The sequence below is a fragment of the Sus scrofa genome, chromosome 1 (assembly GCF_000003025.6).
Source record: "Sus scrofa isolate TJ Tabasco breed Duroc chromosome 1, Sscrofa11.1, whole genome shotgun sequence".
NCBI classification, from domain to species: domain Eukaryota; kingdom Metazoa; phylum Chordata; class Mammalia; order Artiodactyla; family Suidae; genus Sus; species Sus scrofa.
The window spans coordinates 112,590,655-112,607,928 of record NC_010443.5 but is presented as its reverse complement, the minus strand read 5'-3'; the positions used below and the strand labels follow the sequence as shown (position 1 = coordinate 112,607,928).

Here is a 17,274-nt window from a genome sequence, read left to right as displayed (position 1 = left end):
TATTTCCCTTTACTCTTCTGTGAACCCCCAGACAATGTTGATGTATTGTATATGTTGGGCATCACGATTTCACTTTTTTTGTCTTTTTAGAGCCGTATCTCGGCATATGGAGGTTCCCAGGTTAGGGATTGAGTCAGAGCCGCAGCTGTCAGCCTACACCACAGCCACAGCAATGCAGGATCCGAGCCATGTCTTCGACCTACCCCACAGCTCACAGCAACAAGGATCCTTATGCCACTGCGCGAGGCCAGGGATCAAACCTGCGTCCTCATGGATGCTAGTCAGATTCGTTTCTGCTGAGCCATGATGGAAATGCCATCATTTTTTTTTTTCTTATCTCTTCATTTTTCTCTCCTTTCTTTACCCATTTATCCCTTCCTCTCACTTCCTGAAGTTTTCAAACTCATAAACTTGAGATTGATATTATAACAGAGAAACATGGCACAATCAAAACAGTATGTGACCCAGGCATGCCTGATAATGTTGCACGCATGTTTATGGTGCTAGAAATTAGATTTATAAATGTTCAGGAGCTTGTGATCTCAGGCAGTTCAGGCAGTTGAGCCAGAATTGACAATGGGAAGATCTTGAAACAGCCTTGAGAACTCTTCTCAATTTCGTGACTTGTTTATTTATTTACCTATATTTATTTGATTATTATATTTTGGCTGCCTGAAGCATGTGGAAGTTCTCAGGCCAGAGATCAAACTTCAGCCACAGCAGTGATCAGCTCCTTAACTACTAAGCCACCAGGGAACTCTATTACTTGTTTATTTTTAATCCTTATTCTTTTTTTTGTTTTTTTTTTGGTCTTTTTAGGGCCACGCCAGTGGCATATGGAGATTCCCAGGCTAGGGGTCGAATCAGAGCTGGAGCTACTGACCTATACCACAGCCACAACAATCTAAGATCTGAGTCACGTCTGCAACCTACACCATAGCTCACAGCAAGGCCAGATCCTTAACTCAGTGAGGCCAGGGATTGAATCCACATCCACATTGATACTAGTCAGGTTCATTACCACTGAACCACAATGGGAACTCCAATCCTTATTCATATTTAATATAGATCCTGCTGTTCTGCCAAAGAATCATGATGCTAACAAACCAAGAGACCTAATAGGTAAACACATGCCATCCACATTCATGAAAAGGGCAGTATGGAGTTCCATCGTGGCTCAGTGGTTAACAAACCTGACTAGTATCCAAGAGGACACTGGTTTGATCCCTGGCCTTGCTCAGTGGGTCCTAAAAAGCAAAAAAAAAAAAAGTTTTGAAACATGCCCTTAAGGAACATATAATTTAGTAGGGAAAACAGATTATTCAACAACTAATAATAATAGAATGTAATAAGTACTATTAAATACATGGCATAAAGAAATGAAGCATACGCACATACACGAAGGAGCCATAATGTTGAATTGAAGGCTGGGCAGTCCTTGTAGGATGAATAGGCATCTTCTGTGCAGGCAGGGGTGGGAAGTGTGTTTCCGGTAGAGCACACAGGCAGAGGTATGGTGGCAGCAAAGGGCATGAGATGCTAGAGGACAGTGGTGGGTGTGGTGGCTGTGGGGAGGTTAAGAGTTGAGCGGCCAAGGTTGAGGCCGAGGACGAGTTAGGCCAGAGTGTGCTGAGAGTAAAGGAAGCAGAGGTAGTGCTGGAGTGTGGATGAGAAAAGGCGCGGCTCAACGTCTCTTTTCTAGTTTGGGAATTCCTACTCATTCTCATCAGTTCTTCCCTGACTCAGTTGCTACCCAGGAAAAAAACAAACCCTTCTCCTTTCTCCCTCCGTATTTTTTTTTTTAATTGTTAAAATTTTAAAAATCAAAGTGTAATTGGAGGTCCTGTCTTGGCGCAGCGGAAATGAATCCGACTAGGTACCATGAGGTTGCCAGTTCGATCCCTGGCCTTCTCAGTGGGTTAAGGATCTGGCGTTGCTGTGAGCTGTGGTGTAGGTCACAAATGCGGCTCAGATCTGGCGTTGCTGTGGCTCTGGTGTAGGCCGGCAGCTGCAGCTCCGATCAGAACCCTAGCCTGGAAACCTCCATGTGCTGCAGGCCCGACAAAAGACAAAAAAAAAAAAAAAAAAAAAAAAAAAAATTGAAGTGTAATTGACATAGAACATTATATTAGTTTCAGGTATACACCATGATGATTCAGTGTTTGTGCATATTGCAAAATGATCACCAAGATAAGCCTAGGTGACATCCGTCAGCACTCATAGTTAGAAAAATTTTTTGTGTGTGATGAAAACTTTTAAGATGTACTTTCTTAGGATCTTTCAAATATACTGTAATACAGTTTTGTTAACTATAGTCACCATGCTGATATTACATTCTTATGACATTTATAGCTGCAAATTTGTACCTTTTTGATTCCTTTCACCTATTTTGCCCACTCACCAGTGCCTGCCTCTGGCAGTTGTAATTCTCTTTTCTGTATCTATGAGTTTGGTGGGGCTTTTGTGTGTTTTGATTTTTTTTAAAAAATTTAGATTATAAGTGAGATCATACAGTATTTGTCTTTCACCATCTGACTTATTTCTTGGCATGATACTCTTAAGGTCCCTCCATGTTGTTGCAAAGGGTAAGATTTCATTCTTTTTAATGGCTGAATAGTATTCCACTGTGCATGTATCTGTGTGTGTGTGTGAGTGAGAGTGTGTGTACATATATATATACACACACACACATTTTCTTTATTCATCTATCAATGTGTACACACTTAGGTAGTGTCCATATCTTGGCTACTTTAAATAATGTGGCAGTTGGGAGTTCCCTGGTGGCTCAATTGATTAAGGATTCAGTGTTGTTACTGCTGTGGCTTATATTCAGTCCTTGGCCTTGGAACTTCTGCATGCTCTGACAACAGCCAATAATAATAATAATAATAATGCTGCAGTCAACATGGGTTAATATAACTTTCTGAGTTAGTGTTTCCTCCCTGTGCATTTTTGTTCATATCATTATTTAGCCACTTATCCCATTATTTCATGATTGGTTTGGATGTCTTCCTTTCTCTCTAGGCTGTAAGCCCTTGAGGGAGGAGATTTTCGTCTTCCTTATTTAAGTTACTTGGCTACATAATAAATGCCAAGTAAATGTCTTTTAGGTGAATTATTCTATAGATTAACATCTTAACAAAGGCATTTTACAGCTTTAAAATTATAAAGATTCTGTGAGTCTAAATTTTAACATCTTTCACGCTGGCCTAATTTCATATAGTCTAAATGGAGAAATTATTATCCTTGACACTGAAGAACTCCTTTGGCATTGTGGCTTGTTTGGCATGCATCACTTTTTTTCTTTAGTATAATTTGTTTAAATTCAAAGTTCTTTGTCTAGGAAAGTGAAATGTTCACATTTTGAAACACTAAAAATAACACACTGGATAGATGATGCCAAAACAATGGTTTCAATCAGAACTGCTTTCTGAATCTAGCATCTAAGTGAGAACTAATTACTGAATCAGATCACAGTTACTAGGCATTCATTGTTTTAAGGCAATTAACAGCAGTATTGAGAAACCTAAGTAATGAAATATTTTTAAAACCTCCCAATTTTGTTCAGATTTCTAATGCATTCTGATGTCCAAATGTTCCTTATGTATGCACAGTGTAATATGAACGATTATATCTGATGATACAGTTTTAAGGTTTTAATGAAGCATATCATTCTCATTTTTTTAGTGGATAGTTAAGTCCTCCCAAATCAGTTCCCAGTGATTGTGCATTGTTTCATTAAGGTTAGTTCAAAAACAATACTTTTGATTTGCTGTGGAATTTACTAAAGTTGCTGAGATTCAATTTACCAAGGTAGTTTCCTGCATATTTCTTTGGAGAAGTACAAGGTTGAATACGCCTGTTGAAGAAACTATCTTGTCTCTATATAAGTGGTTTCTTAAGCTTGAGATGAAGATAAATGTGGCGTGAGAAAACTTCAGGAAATTCCATTTGACAGTCCTTGTTGATCTGTCCAGCAAGGCTTAGTGGCATTAAGTTCAAAGGCATTGTTTAAGAAAATTTATTGTAGTATAGTTGATTTACAATATTGTGTTAATGCCTGCTGTATAGCAAAGTGATTCGGTGATATATGTGTGTATTATTTTTCATATTCTTTCCCATTATGGTTTATTATAGGATATTGAATATGGTTTCCTGTGCTCTATACAGTAGGATCTTATTTTTTGTTCATTTTATGTATAATGTTTTCATCTGGTTCAGAAGCATTTTGATGCTTGATTCTTTTCTCCTTATTTGGAAATGTCTTCTGCTTATGTATTTAATAATGTAATTGATCAGCATGTCAGCATAATTTTTGATCCCCTTGGTAACTTAACAATAAGCTTTAGAGGTCATTTAAATTCTAGATATAAACCGTTAAATAATTTAATGCTTATTTTGTTCAACAGATGTGAATTATTAAAGAGAAAATGGCCCAACGGAGCACTGTATTTCCTTCTCTTGTCACCGAGGAAAGGTATAATATATGGAAAATATGCATCTAAGGTATACTTTTTCTTTCCACCAATTCCATGAGGGGCTACTCGTGGGTGTGATGGTCATTCTAAATGAAGTTTTGTGGCTGTTACATTATCCAAGAATGACCTTTTTTGAGGGCAAGAGCAGTACCGTTGTGTCCTCCTCTCCAGCTTCCGGTTTGTACGGTGCTGTGGACCATTCCTTGACCTGAACATGTGGAGATTTCACAGTAGTGCTTTGTTACAGTTGTCCTCCTGGTCAACAGCAGTGAAACGTACCTCTGGAGGCTTGGGAGCCGGTATCCCTGCCTTTTAAGTCAGAAGTTGCAGGTTGAGTGTCCATAGGTCAGGACTGGCTCCTAGAAGAACATTGTTTGGCCTGGATCATCTCGAACACTTTTTAAATGTGTTGTTGACATTTTGAAAAGCAGGTGATTTCACATTCAAGCCTAAATTTCCTGGCTCTTCTTGAAGTGTCAGATGATCTGGAAGAATGGATCTGCATTCCCAGATGGTCCCTCATGGTGGAGCTCCCTGCAGTTGAGGAATGCCCTTTCCAGTTCTAAAAGCCCCCCCCTCCCCAATTGTATCCTACATGGTGTGCTTGACTCATTCGTGTTGCCTGCCTGACCCTGGTAGGCATTTGGGTTGGTAACCCCTGCCTGAGTGGGAGGGAGGGGACGGGCAGGTCAGGATACTTGTTAATCAGCTCGATCCTCCAGCCACTTGCTTTTCGAGGTCAGTGGAGCCTGCTACCAGCACATTTAACTCTCTGGGTACCATTGTTTCGAGATACCGCCTGGCTCACAAAGAAAACTCTTTCTGGGCCAAAACCCTGCCTCAAATCCCATTTAGCTTGTAGGGGCAGATGCTTTGCCTTTCTTTTTTTCTGGGGATGTCTTGAATCTGGCTTGAAAAATGACTCTTTCCCAATTGACCATTCTAGTAACGTGGGGCTCCCTTCCGTAGGCGAGTTAGAACTATGCCCCGACACAGCCAGTCCCTGACCATGGCACCCTACACATCCGTAAGCCTAGTGGAACAGCTGGAAGACAGGATCCTCTGCCACGAGAAAACCACGGCTGCCCTGGTGGAGCACGCTTTCCGGATCAAAGACGACATTGTCAGCAGCTTGCAGAAAATGCAAAACAAAGGGGGAGGTGACCGCTTGGCCAGGCTCTTCTTGGAGGAGCACATCAGAAACATCACTGCCATAGTGAAGCAGCTTAATCGGGATATTGAGGTAAGGCATGTGGAAGTCAGGTGGGCTGCCTGCCTCACCACAGACCTCCTCCAGGTCAGGGGGTCAGCATGTCTCACTGCCCCCTCCCAGGAAGCACTGAGGTCAGACCAAAACCCTCTGACTTGTCTAGTCTTCATGCTTGCCAGGGAACCAGCCCGAATAAATATATCCCAGTTAAACGTATGCCAGTATTTGATAGCCATTACTGTTAGTGTTATTTGTGTTTCATCTCGTTGTACCTGGCTGATTATTAAATCACTTTGTTTGGTTTGGCTCTTAATCGAAAGAGAGAACTAGTTAGGTAGTTTCCCTGAAAAACCCTTCATGTCATTGAAGACAGCTATTAAATCAATTACTAGGTCAGCCTTTGCTGCTTCAGATTAAATGTTTCTGGGTCGTAGTGATTATATGTATAATACAGTTTATTACTCAGACAATTCAGGAATTTGAATTGCTTCTGAGACTTCTTTTCATTGCTTTTATTTCTCTCTGAAATGAACCCAATAAAAGGCCAATATCATCTCTTTTTAGAGTTTGTAAATTTACTGCTGTTTATTGAGCAGTTGCAGGGACCACAGACTTTAACTCAGAAAGCTTAAGATCATTTAAGGCCTGGGCTAACATCACTGAACAATGTCAGTATCCTCCACATGTAGTTTTTAAGTATATGAAAAGAACATATATGGCTAGCTGAAGGGAAATCTTTGTGTCACATCATGGAAATGGAATTTCAATTGTGCTTCCTGAAATTGACTCATTTTTTTCAATTTCAGATCTCTATTTGTTTTAACAGTTTTATTAAGGTATAATGTAAAAGCCACAAAATCCACCCGTTAGTAAGTATACAATTTAGTGATTTGTAGCAAATTGATAGAATTGTGCCACCACCAACACAGTTCAGTTATAGGATATTTCAGTCACTTCTCAAATTTTTATGAGTGACTTAAAGTCACTCCTTAAATTTTTGTTTACTGTTAATCCCTCCTTCTACCCCAGACCCAGGCAACTACTACTGTGCTTTCTATCTCTATAAATTTGTCTTTCCTGGACCCTTCATATAAATGGAACCTTAGAATATGAAATCTTTTGCATTTGGCTTCTTTCACTTAGCATAATCTGAGATTCAAGTCGTGTTCTAACGTGTATTAGTATGTCATTTCTTTTTATGTCTGAGTAGTATCCTATTGTATAGATATACCACATTCTATTTATCCATTCACTAGTTGATGGACATTTAGATTGTTTCTGTTTTTTAGCTATGATAAACAAAGTTGCTGTGAATACTTGTGTGCACATCTTTGTGAGGAGATATGTTTTCATTTCTCTTGGGTAAATTACTAGCAATGGAATTGATGGGTCCGGCAGTAAACTTAAATTTTTATTACATAGCCAAACAGTTTTCCAAAGTGGCTATACCATTTTATAATCCTACCAGCAATGTGTGAGGGTTCCAGTTTCTCTACATCCTCACCAACACTTAGTGTTATCTGTCTTTCTGATTATAGTCACTTTAGTGGATGTGTAGTGGTGTTATATTGTGTAATTAGTTTGCATTTCCCTAATGACTAGTGATGTTGAATATGTTTTCATGTTTGTATTAATCATTTGTGTGCCTCTGTTGGTGAGATATCTACTCAAGTCTTCTGCCCATTTTAAGTTATTTTTTTATTGTGATAAGATAATTATCATTTTAATCATCTTAAAGTGTACAATTTATTGACATTAATGACATTTACCTATCCCCACTATCAATTTCTAAAACTTCTTGGTCATCCCAAATAGAAACTCTGTTTCCATTAAACAATAACTCTCCATTCCACGCTTGCCTTGGCTCTGGGTAAGCTCTGTTCTACTTTCTGGCTCTGTGAATTTCCCTATTCAAGGTATATGATGTAAGCAGAATCATATAGTGTTTGTTCTTTTGTGTCTGGGTCATTTCACTTAGCATGATTTTTTTTTTTTTTTTGGTCTTTTGTCTTTTGAGGGCCATGCCCGCAGCATATGTAGGTTCCCAGGCTAGGGGTCTAATCGGAGCTACAACTGCCAGCCTATACCACAGCCACAGCAACCCCAGATCCGAGTCACGTCTGCAACCTACACCACAGCTCACAGCAACGCCGGATCCTTTAACCCACTGAGCGAGGCCAGGGCTTGAACCCTCAACCTCATGGTTCTTAGTTGGATTCATGTCCATTGTGCCACGACAGGAACTCCAGCATAATGTTTTTAAGGTTTATCCATGTTGTAGCATGTATCAGAATCCATTTTTATTTTATTTTATTTTATTTTTTCGACATGCATGCTTTTATTTAATTCTCCCAACACCCAATGAGGCATACACTATTATTTTTTTTTAAATTTTTTTATTTTCCCACTGTACAGCAAGGGGGTCAAGTTATCCTTACATGTATACATTACAATTACATTCTTTTCCCCCACCCTTTGTTCTGTTGCAACATGAGTATCTAGACAAAGTTCTCAATGCTATTCAGCAGGATCTCCTTGTATATCTATTCTAAGTTGTGTCTGATAAGTCCAAAGAATCCATTTTTAAATTAGATTATTTGTCTTATTATTGAGGGTAAAATTTCTTTGTGTAGTCTAGATATAGATCCCTTATCAGGTATGTGACTTGCAAAATATTTTCTCCTGTTCTATGGCTTATGTTTTCACTTTTCTAATGGTATTTTGGGGAGTGCAAATTTTATAAATTTTAATGAATTCCAGCTTATCAGTTTTTTTTTTTTTTTGGTTTATATTTTTGGTGTTGTGTCTTAAGAACTGTTTGCTTAACCGAAGGTCACAGGATTTTCTACTATGTTTTCTTTAAAAGTTAGTTTTAATTCTTTCATTTAGGTCTGTGATCCATTTTGAGGTAATTTTCATGTATGAAGTGAGGTTAAAGATATGAGTTATTTTTTTCATATGGAGATCCAAGGAAAACCTATCATTTTCCCATTTGCCCTCTGTTGAAAATCAACTGACCATAAAATATAAGGGTTAATTTCTGAATTCCATTGATCTGAATGTCTTTCCTTTGCTAATACCACATTGCTTTGAGTTCTAGCTTTACATACATTTTGAAATAATGTAGTGTAAATCCTCCTCTTTTCAAAATAGCTTCATCTATTCCAAGTGCTTTGCATTTTTATATAAAGTTTAGGATTAGTTCCCATTGTGACTCAGCGGATTATGAACCCACCTAGTATCTATGAAGATGTGGGTTCAATCCCTGGCCTTGCTCAGTGGGTTAAAGATCCGGTGTTGCCTTGAGCTGTGGTATAGGTCACAGATGTGGCTCAGGTCCCACGTGGCTGTGGCTGTGGTACAGGCCAGCAGTTACAGCTCTGATTTGACCCCTAGCCTGGGAACTTCCATATGCCACAAGTGTGGTCCTAAAAAGCAAAAAAAAAAAGGGGGGGGGGATTAGCTTATCAGTTTCTAAAAAGCCTGCTAAGAATTTGGCAGAGATTACTTTAAATATACAGATCAATTGGGGAGATGTTCCATCTTAATGTGGAGTTCTTAATTATTTCAAAGAATCAACCCTTGATTTTAATTTTTTCCATTGCTTTTATTTTCTATTTCACTGGTTTCAACTCTATATAATTTCCTTTTTCTCTGTTTGCTTTGATTTAGTTTGTTTTTTTATCTCTCTAGCTTCTTAAGGTGGAAGCTTAGGTAATTGGTTTGAGATCTTTCTTCTTTTCTGATAACCATGTTTAAAGCAATAAAATATCCTCTAAGCACTGCTTTAACTGCTTCTGTGAGTTTTGGTATGTGGGGTTTTTTTTGTTTGTTTGTTTTGGTTTCATTCAGTTCAAAGTATTATTAGATTTCCCTTGTGATTTCTTTTTTGGCCTATGTGTTACTTAGAAATGTGTTGTTTAATTCCCAAATATTTGAGATTTCCTCAAATTTATTTCTATTGTATGTCGCTCATATAATTCCACATGGACAGATAACATACTTTATGTATTTTTAATTTCTTTAAATTTACTGAGACGTGTGTGTGTGTGTGTGTGTGTGTGTGTGTGTGTATGTCCTTTTAGGGCCGTACCTGTGGCATGTAGAAGTTCCCAGGCTAGGGACACTAGACCTGAGCCACTTCTATGACCTATACTGCAGCTCATGGCAACACCAGGTCCTTAACCTACTGAGTGGGGCCAGGGATAGAACCCGCATCCTCATGGATGCTAATCGGGTTTGTTTCCACTGAGCCATGATGGGAACTCCTTTTTACAAAATTATTATTATGTAAATGTTGAACTCTTATTTTTGCATTGTTTATTTCTCCATTCCGTCCTGTCAGTTTTGCTTCATGTATTTTGGGGCTTTTGTTCTTACATACATATATGCTTATAATGTGTATATTTTCCTAATGTAGTGATTAATCTATCATTGTAAAATGCCTCTATGTCTAGTAATATTTTTGTCTTAAAGTTTCTTTGGTCTGCTATTAATATAGCTATTACAGATCTTTTATGGCTACCATTTCCTTAGTCAATTTCCCTTTTTTGGATAATTCCCGTTCGACTTATACCTAAGGGAGGTCCTGGATGTATCACAATACGTAACAGTTTCCACTGTCCTTTAAAATCACCATATACGTGTCCTAAGGACAGAGATTTGCTCAGAATTGTATACTAGTTGAAGTCCATTGTCTTCGGGGTTCTAAACTTTCTGGTCTTTAGTTCTTTTGATACTTAAAGGAAAGGACCATGTGTTTGTGGGAAGGAAATGTAGTGGATCTGTGTTGCTTTGGTGACTAATGGCATCCCTTCCAATTTCTTTGGATCACAGCAATTTGATTCCCCTTTGAGTTTATATTTCCTCTATTGGATATAGACTGGGTTGCTCTTACTCAAGGGGCTTTATCACCTTTTTAGTTAATGAGGCTTGGAGTCCATAATACACACCAGAGCATCGAGACTCTCACTTCCTGGAACTGGAGTCCCGACCAGAGTGATCTAAGGACAAGTACTTTCCCTGCAGCTGTGCCTGTAGGATGCTGGGCAGTGGTTCCTGCTGCCTAGACCCTAGGAAGTATTTCTGCTGTATTTTTCTCAGTCTGGATCCCTAGCTGCCCTCTTGATTGTGTGTACTTCTTCCCATTTCTGTCCAATAAATTCCGAGTTTTCCACCTAAGTTATCCAGAGTCAGGTTCAGTTGCCAGCAGTTGAAGAACTTTAATGGTATCAGAGGGGCATAGAATACTTCAGAGATTGCTGTAGATAATTTACTTGTTTTTGGAAGGTGGTGTCTATACTTAGAATGATCTTTCCAGTTTTATATTTGAGTGCTAAAGCAGTTTTATCCCAGAAGCTGAATAACTTGGCAACCCCAAGTTGGCACCTTCGCAGAATTAAAGAACCCAAACTTAAACATTGCGATTTTGAAAAGAGTTAGAGATATATTGGGGGCTGATAGCCCCCACTCAAATCTAGATAGGATAATAGATAAAATCAGAGTGATTGGGGTAAATAATGGTTCTCAGGTTCCTGTTCCCTCAACCAGTGTCACGAAGTGTGTCATTAAAAAGATGCACACATGGAGTTCTCTTGTGGTGCAGTAGGTTAAGGATCCAGTGTTGGCACTTCAGCAGCTCTGCTTGCTGCTATGGCATGGGTTCCATCCCTGGCTCAGGAACCTCTGCATGCCACAGGCCTGGCCAAAGATGCAAACACTGTATGGTTCATGTTAGAAAATGGTGTGACCTCTCCCTTCTTTCCATGCTCAGCATTTCCCTGTGGGTACTTTGAAAACCCTGGACTGAATTTTTTCGGTCAGCGAAAGAGGCGATAGTACTTTAGCTGCAGCTGTGGGATCTGGGGAATAATTTCCCCTTTGGTAGCTATTATGTACTAATCCACTGATGAGAACTATTTAAAATATGTAATTTCCAAATATATTCAAATACCATTTCAAATATATAATATGAGCCTGCAGTGCTGTTTAATACGTCCCTCATTCTGGGAAGCCCTCTCTACCAGTTCCCTCCCTTGCCTCAATTCTTTTCCTCTTAATGTATCTTGGACACCAGGCACTTGCCACTGTTACCATAGCATTTGCTGGATAGGTTTGACATTGTTTCTTTATAAGTCTATATCCCTTGATAGATTGGGAAACCCTTCAAAAAGAAAGGGCTTACTTGTCTTACTTATCTTCTCATGTCCAGCACAATGTTTGGAGCAAAATGCCATGAATGCTTATTAACTGAGTAAATGCCCAATTCAGAGACTGGACCGTTGCAGATCTCCTGGTAGCAAAAAGAACTAGGGGAGACCCTGAGGTCATTTGTGCAAATCATATCCTTTTCCAATGAGGTTTCCGAGGCCCAGGGAAGTGAAGAGACCTCTTGAGATCTCAAGGCCAGTAAGTGGCAGTGCTTAGACTAAACCCAGACTAAACGCTCTAAAGATAAGCTCCCTTCACTTTCTGCTTTGCCTCTTGGAAGCCCCTCTAGAACCCCCATCTTAGGTAACCAACTCTCAAATGTGACAGGCAGTGCTAGTGAGTCATTCTTTGCTTTCTGAGTATTTCTACCCCTTCAGAAAGAATTTCTTCATGAAACTAGGTAATTGAAGCTTTACCTCTCACTGAGTTCTCCCCTGCCCCCCTCATTCCTTTGGTGTGAGTTCACTGAACTGCTTAGGTAATTAGAGTTAGTAGCAAACATACCAAGCAATCCAAAGTCATCAATCACTTAGGCTTTTGCTATTATTTTCCTTTAATATGTGGTTTTAACATGATTATTCTTTCATGTGTATTTAAGACCATTAAAAAAAATAATTTACGGTGCAGTGAGGCTTTTTAACTTAATTTTATTGAAATATAGTTGATTTGCAATGTTGTATTAGCTTCAGGTGTACAGCAAAGTCATACATATAAATATATCCATTCTTTTTTCCTGTATCAGTTATTGCAAACTATTGAGTGGATTGTCCTGTGTTATACAGTAGGTTCTCATCAATCATCTATTTTGCACTACAGTGTGCATGTGTTTTTCCCACCCTCCCTGTTCTTCCTTCCCCTCAATGGCTTTCCCCCATGGCAACCATAAGTTTGGTTTTGAAATCTGTGAGTTTCTGTTTTTTAGATAAGTTCTTCTGTGTGATTTTTTTTAGATTCCCCATATAAGTGACATCATATGATGTTTGTCTTTCTCTGTCTGGCTTACTTCACTTAGTATGATAAGGCAGTAAGTTTTAAAATAATCTTAGTTCTGCTGTTTTTCCATCTGAAACACATTTTATGTAATCATTATTCTTCCCTTAACCAGACAGCACTCTTCCATTTACATATATTTTTGGAGTGTGCAGTTTGCAAATGAATAGATGGTTTCCTTTGTAAAGAGGGAAAACTGAGTAAAATCTAATTCTGGTAAAAAAAATTTACTTTGCACATATGAGCATTTACTTTTTTATAACTGGTAATATCTACATATCTTAATAAAGTAACAGAGGAAGTTTGGAAGTTTAATAGCCTCCTCTATGAAACACTAATTACATAGTTTTATGTATATTGTGAGGCTAAGCATGTTTACCCAAACATGACCAAAATTAGGATGCTTAATGAGACATCAGAATTGCCACATTGTAGCCAAACTCAAAATGAAATCAGGGTGTAATTTAAAATTTTTAAAAGTTCTAAAAGGAAGTTTTTATTTATAAGCAGTATAAAATTAGAAGTGTGAGTATTATGCAAAGGCAACATGCATATTTAAAGCAAAGAGATGTGAAGATATTCAAATTGTATTTAAATGATATGGAGGGTATTTTTTTTTTCATAGATTGTTAATGAATTATTTCCGTAAGTTTGCCTGTTTTTAAATTATTTTCATTACTTGTTTGCACTGGCTTTTCCATTCCTCAGTAAAATTTTCCTGGGTATTTGTTTTGTAAAAATCTGCCCCTGCGAGTAATTTTGTATCATAAAACTAAAGCTCAAACCATTCTCAACATGTACAGCTCACTCCAGGCTCCTGATGGATCCAGTCAAATTGAGATAAGTTAATACTCCATCTTGATAAATTTGCCCTCAATAAGTGCCTCTACACACAGTTATACACAGGAAGAAAAATAAAATATATTGTCAAACTACTAGCCTGTGTGATCTTCAGGAGCTAGAACTGAGTCTTAATTTTTCAATTTTTAGCATCCACACAGTGTCTAGAGCGTAGTAGGAACTCAAGAAATCTTTTTATAATGAAAACCTCTGGGTTCCTTGGCTCTTGAAGAACTCTATAATTATTGCCCATATTCTATCAGCAGATTCCAGTGTTAAAACAGATGACTCATGTGTGCTAGTATATAGTAGGTGCTCGATTAATGTTGAATGAAAGAATCTCTTGTTTCAATACATCCAACTTATTGTCTCTATTAGCATTTTACCTTGCTATGTGGAGTATGTTATCAATTATTTATTCCTTAGAAACTTTCCACAAAGTATCACCATCATTATAAATTCAGAAGAGGTAATGTAGTCAGCTATGAATTATACATGTTTGGATTGTCCTAGTGGTCTTTGATTTAAGCTCTCATCAGTCCCTGGGAGCCAAGTCCTGGTAGATAGTCCTTGGCCCTTGTGTTGGTAAGCTTTCCCTTTCCTGCCAGTTTGACGGCTTAGGGAAGTGGTTGGGACCCCCACGTCCCCTTAGGGCTTTCACCATGTCTTTGGCTTTTGGGTACTTAGGCAGTGGGGTCTGCTGCTTGGCTGGTTAGAATCTGCAGACCTTCTCCTGGTGTCCATGTACTCAGCCTTCAGCCTTCATAATGTCCTGCTGACTTGGGTGTTGGCTTTGACCTAGTTGGGGAATGGGAAAATGTATCAAGTCCTTATCTAGTTGACTAGATTATATGTAGTTTTCTAGCCTAATAATTTGCCAATCATCTATTGAAGAATTTTCTGAACTCAAGTGATGTGTACCGAGCTGGGCCTTATTAGCATGTTATAAATGATGTTAACACGTTGGATTGGGTGGACAGACAAGAACTTGGTTCATTGTGAATTTAGCATTGTCAGTGAGGAGAGAGTCTTGGCTACTGGGCTTTATAGATTTACCTAGAAAGGGCATTTCAGCTTTGAGCTGCATGATCTTGTCCTATTGGAATAGGTATATTAGGAGAGGGACTTTGAGGATTATCATCTGTATTAGTCAGTGACCTCCAAAAAATAGGATCAATAGACTGTATATACTATAAGGTATCTGCTTGTATGATTATGGAGACTGAGAAGGTCCGCCATCTGCTGTCTGCAAGCTAGAGAACCAGAAAAGGCAGTGAGATGATTTGAAGGCCTGAGAGCCAGAGACCAATAGTGTAGATTCCAATCCACATCTGAAGACCTGGAGTGCTGAGGGCAGATCAGGGTCCCAGCTCAGTCAGGCAGAAAGTGAAGTCCACCTTCCTTCTCTCTTTTTCTCTATTATGGGACATGGTGGATTGGATGCTGCCTCCGCACACTGGGGACCCTTCTGCTTTACTAAGTTCACCAACTCAAATGCTTATCTCTTCTAGACACACCCAGAAATAATGTTTATCTAGCTGTTCGCGCATCCCATGGCCCCAGTCAGAATGGCAGATGATTAACTACCATATTATCCAAATTCATTTTTCAAAAAAATTTTATCAGTGTATAGTTGACTTACAATGTTGTGTTCATTTTAGACGTACAGCAAAGTGAATCAGTTATACATATACCTATATCCATGCCTTTTCATATTCTTTTCCTACACAGGTCACTGCAGAGTACTGAGTAGAGAGTTCCCTGTGCTCTACAGCAGGTCCTTGTTACTCATCCATTCTCTGTATATATAGTAGTGTGTATATGTCAGTCTCGACCTCCTAATTTATCCCTCCCCTCAGCATTTCCCTTTGGTAATCATAAGCTTGTTTTCGAAATCTTTGAGTCTGTTTCGGTTTTATGAACAAATTTTTTGGTATCATTTTTATTAGATTCCACATATTGGTGATCTCTTAAAATCTTTGGTCTTTCTCTGTCTGACTTACTTCACTTAGTATGATATTTTCTAGGTCCATCCATGTTGCTGAAAATGGCTTTATTTCCTTCTTTTTCAAGGCTGAGTAGTATTCCATTGTAAATGTGTACCGTATCTTCTTTCTCCATTCGTCTGATGGATGTTAAGGTTGCTTCCATGTCTTGGCCATTGTAAATACTGCTGCCAAATTCATTTTTTAAAAAACTTTACCCACTAGACTTGGTTTGTCATGTGGCTTGGATCTAGGGGGAGAAGATAGTGAATTGAATGGAATTTGAATATTTGTTTATTTCTGAATATCTCATAGAGGTTTTTCAATGTAAGTAAACAAATTGGTGTTTTGGTCTGCCCTTGTCTCTAATACATTTTAGCTTGTCTGACTCCATCTTTGGGACCTGATCATCTCTAGGCAGCAGTTAGATAAAATCTCTGAGCCTTCAGTGTGGAAGATCAAACCCTGGAACATGGAGCTAAAATAAATGATAAATTACTCAGCCATCTGCTGACAGCCAGGCATTAATAGAGCCACTGGGGCTAAAGTAATGACCCAGACATACATGGCCTTGCTTTTAGGTGTGCTGCACATTCTAGTGGGGATTGCAAGAGTAAACCCTGAGTAGCCAAGGTAATTTCAACCTAAGTCCAGGGCTCTGATAAGATAATATGATGGAGAGTGATTGATGGGCTATTTTAGGAAGGGTGGTGGGGTTATGATGTGGCATGTGAACGGAGACTGAAATGAAACACCAGATCCTTAACCCACTGATTGAGGCCACAGATTGAACCTAAGTCCTTATGGATACTAGTCAGATTTGCTTCTGCTGAGCCATGAGGAGAACTCCCATTATTTCATTTTAAGCAGAAGAGTTTAAATAATTCATTCATACTTTTGGTGCTGGGGATCCATTCCTGAATAAAACAGATTGAAAACCCTTGCTTTTGTGCTGCCTGCAGACTGATTTGAGTTTCTAGAAGATCACTGTGGCTGCTGCCTGGAGAAGAAAATGTAGGGAAGCAAATGGCAGGGAGACAGATGCAGAAGTCAGGGTGGAGATGGAGATGGAGAGAGGTGGGTGGATTCTCGATCTGTTTTGGAGGTAGCGCTGATTGGAGGTAGAAAGACTTCTGTTTTAGGGGCCCATTGAATATCCAGGTGGAAATGGCAGGAAGGCAGTTTTGATACCTGAGGCCGGAACTCTGGGATGTTTCAAGTCCTAACCTGACGATAAAAAGCCGTGCTGGGAGATACTGTCTTACAAGACTCTGCCCTCGTGTAGTTGGGCCCTTCTCCAGGTGATGTTGGAATTACACTTTCATTTCCAAATCGTCACATTTCTAGAAAGAGTTGGAGAAGGAGAAACATGGTGGGCTGTTTCTTCCCGGTTGGTCCTAGGCAACGTGGCCTGTCTGGGTAGATGTGGTCCTCACCACCTTTGCATCAACTGCTGTGAGGCTCACACAGGGATTCCTTTCCTACTGCCTCTGGGATGGGCTCTTCTATAAAGAGAGGCCACATCCTGGAAAAAAAACAAAACAAAACAGTGAAGACTCAG

The 17,274-nt window shown here is 39.1% G+C and overlaps 1 protein-coding gene across 5 annotated transcripts in view; it reads left to right on the top strand.

Moving 5' to 3' along the window:
* The window catches only part of FAM81A (family with sequence similarity 81 member A), a 129,416-nt gene that overhangs the window by 69,747 nt on the left and 42,395 nt on the right, over positions 1 to 17,274 (top strand). For 3 of the 5 annotated variants that reach the window (XM_005659549.3, XM_021073534.1, XM_021073520.1), the window contains exons 2-3: positions 4,410 to 4,477; positions 5,448 to 5,721. In XM_005659549.3, the coding sequence (XP_005659606.1) occupies positions 4,431 to 4,477; positions 5,448 to 5,721 (321 nt within the window). In that variant the 5' untranslated portion in view covers positions 4,410 to 4,430. Of the gene's footprint in view, positions 1 to 4,409; positions 4,507 to 5,447; positions 5,722 to 17,274 lie in introns of all 5 variants that reach the window. The other 2 variants (XM_001928540.5, XM_021073532.1) reach the window with 1 other exon arrangement.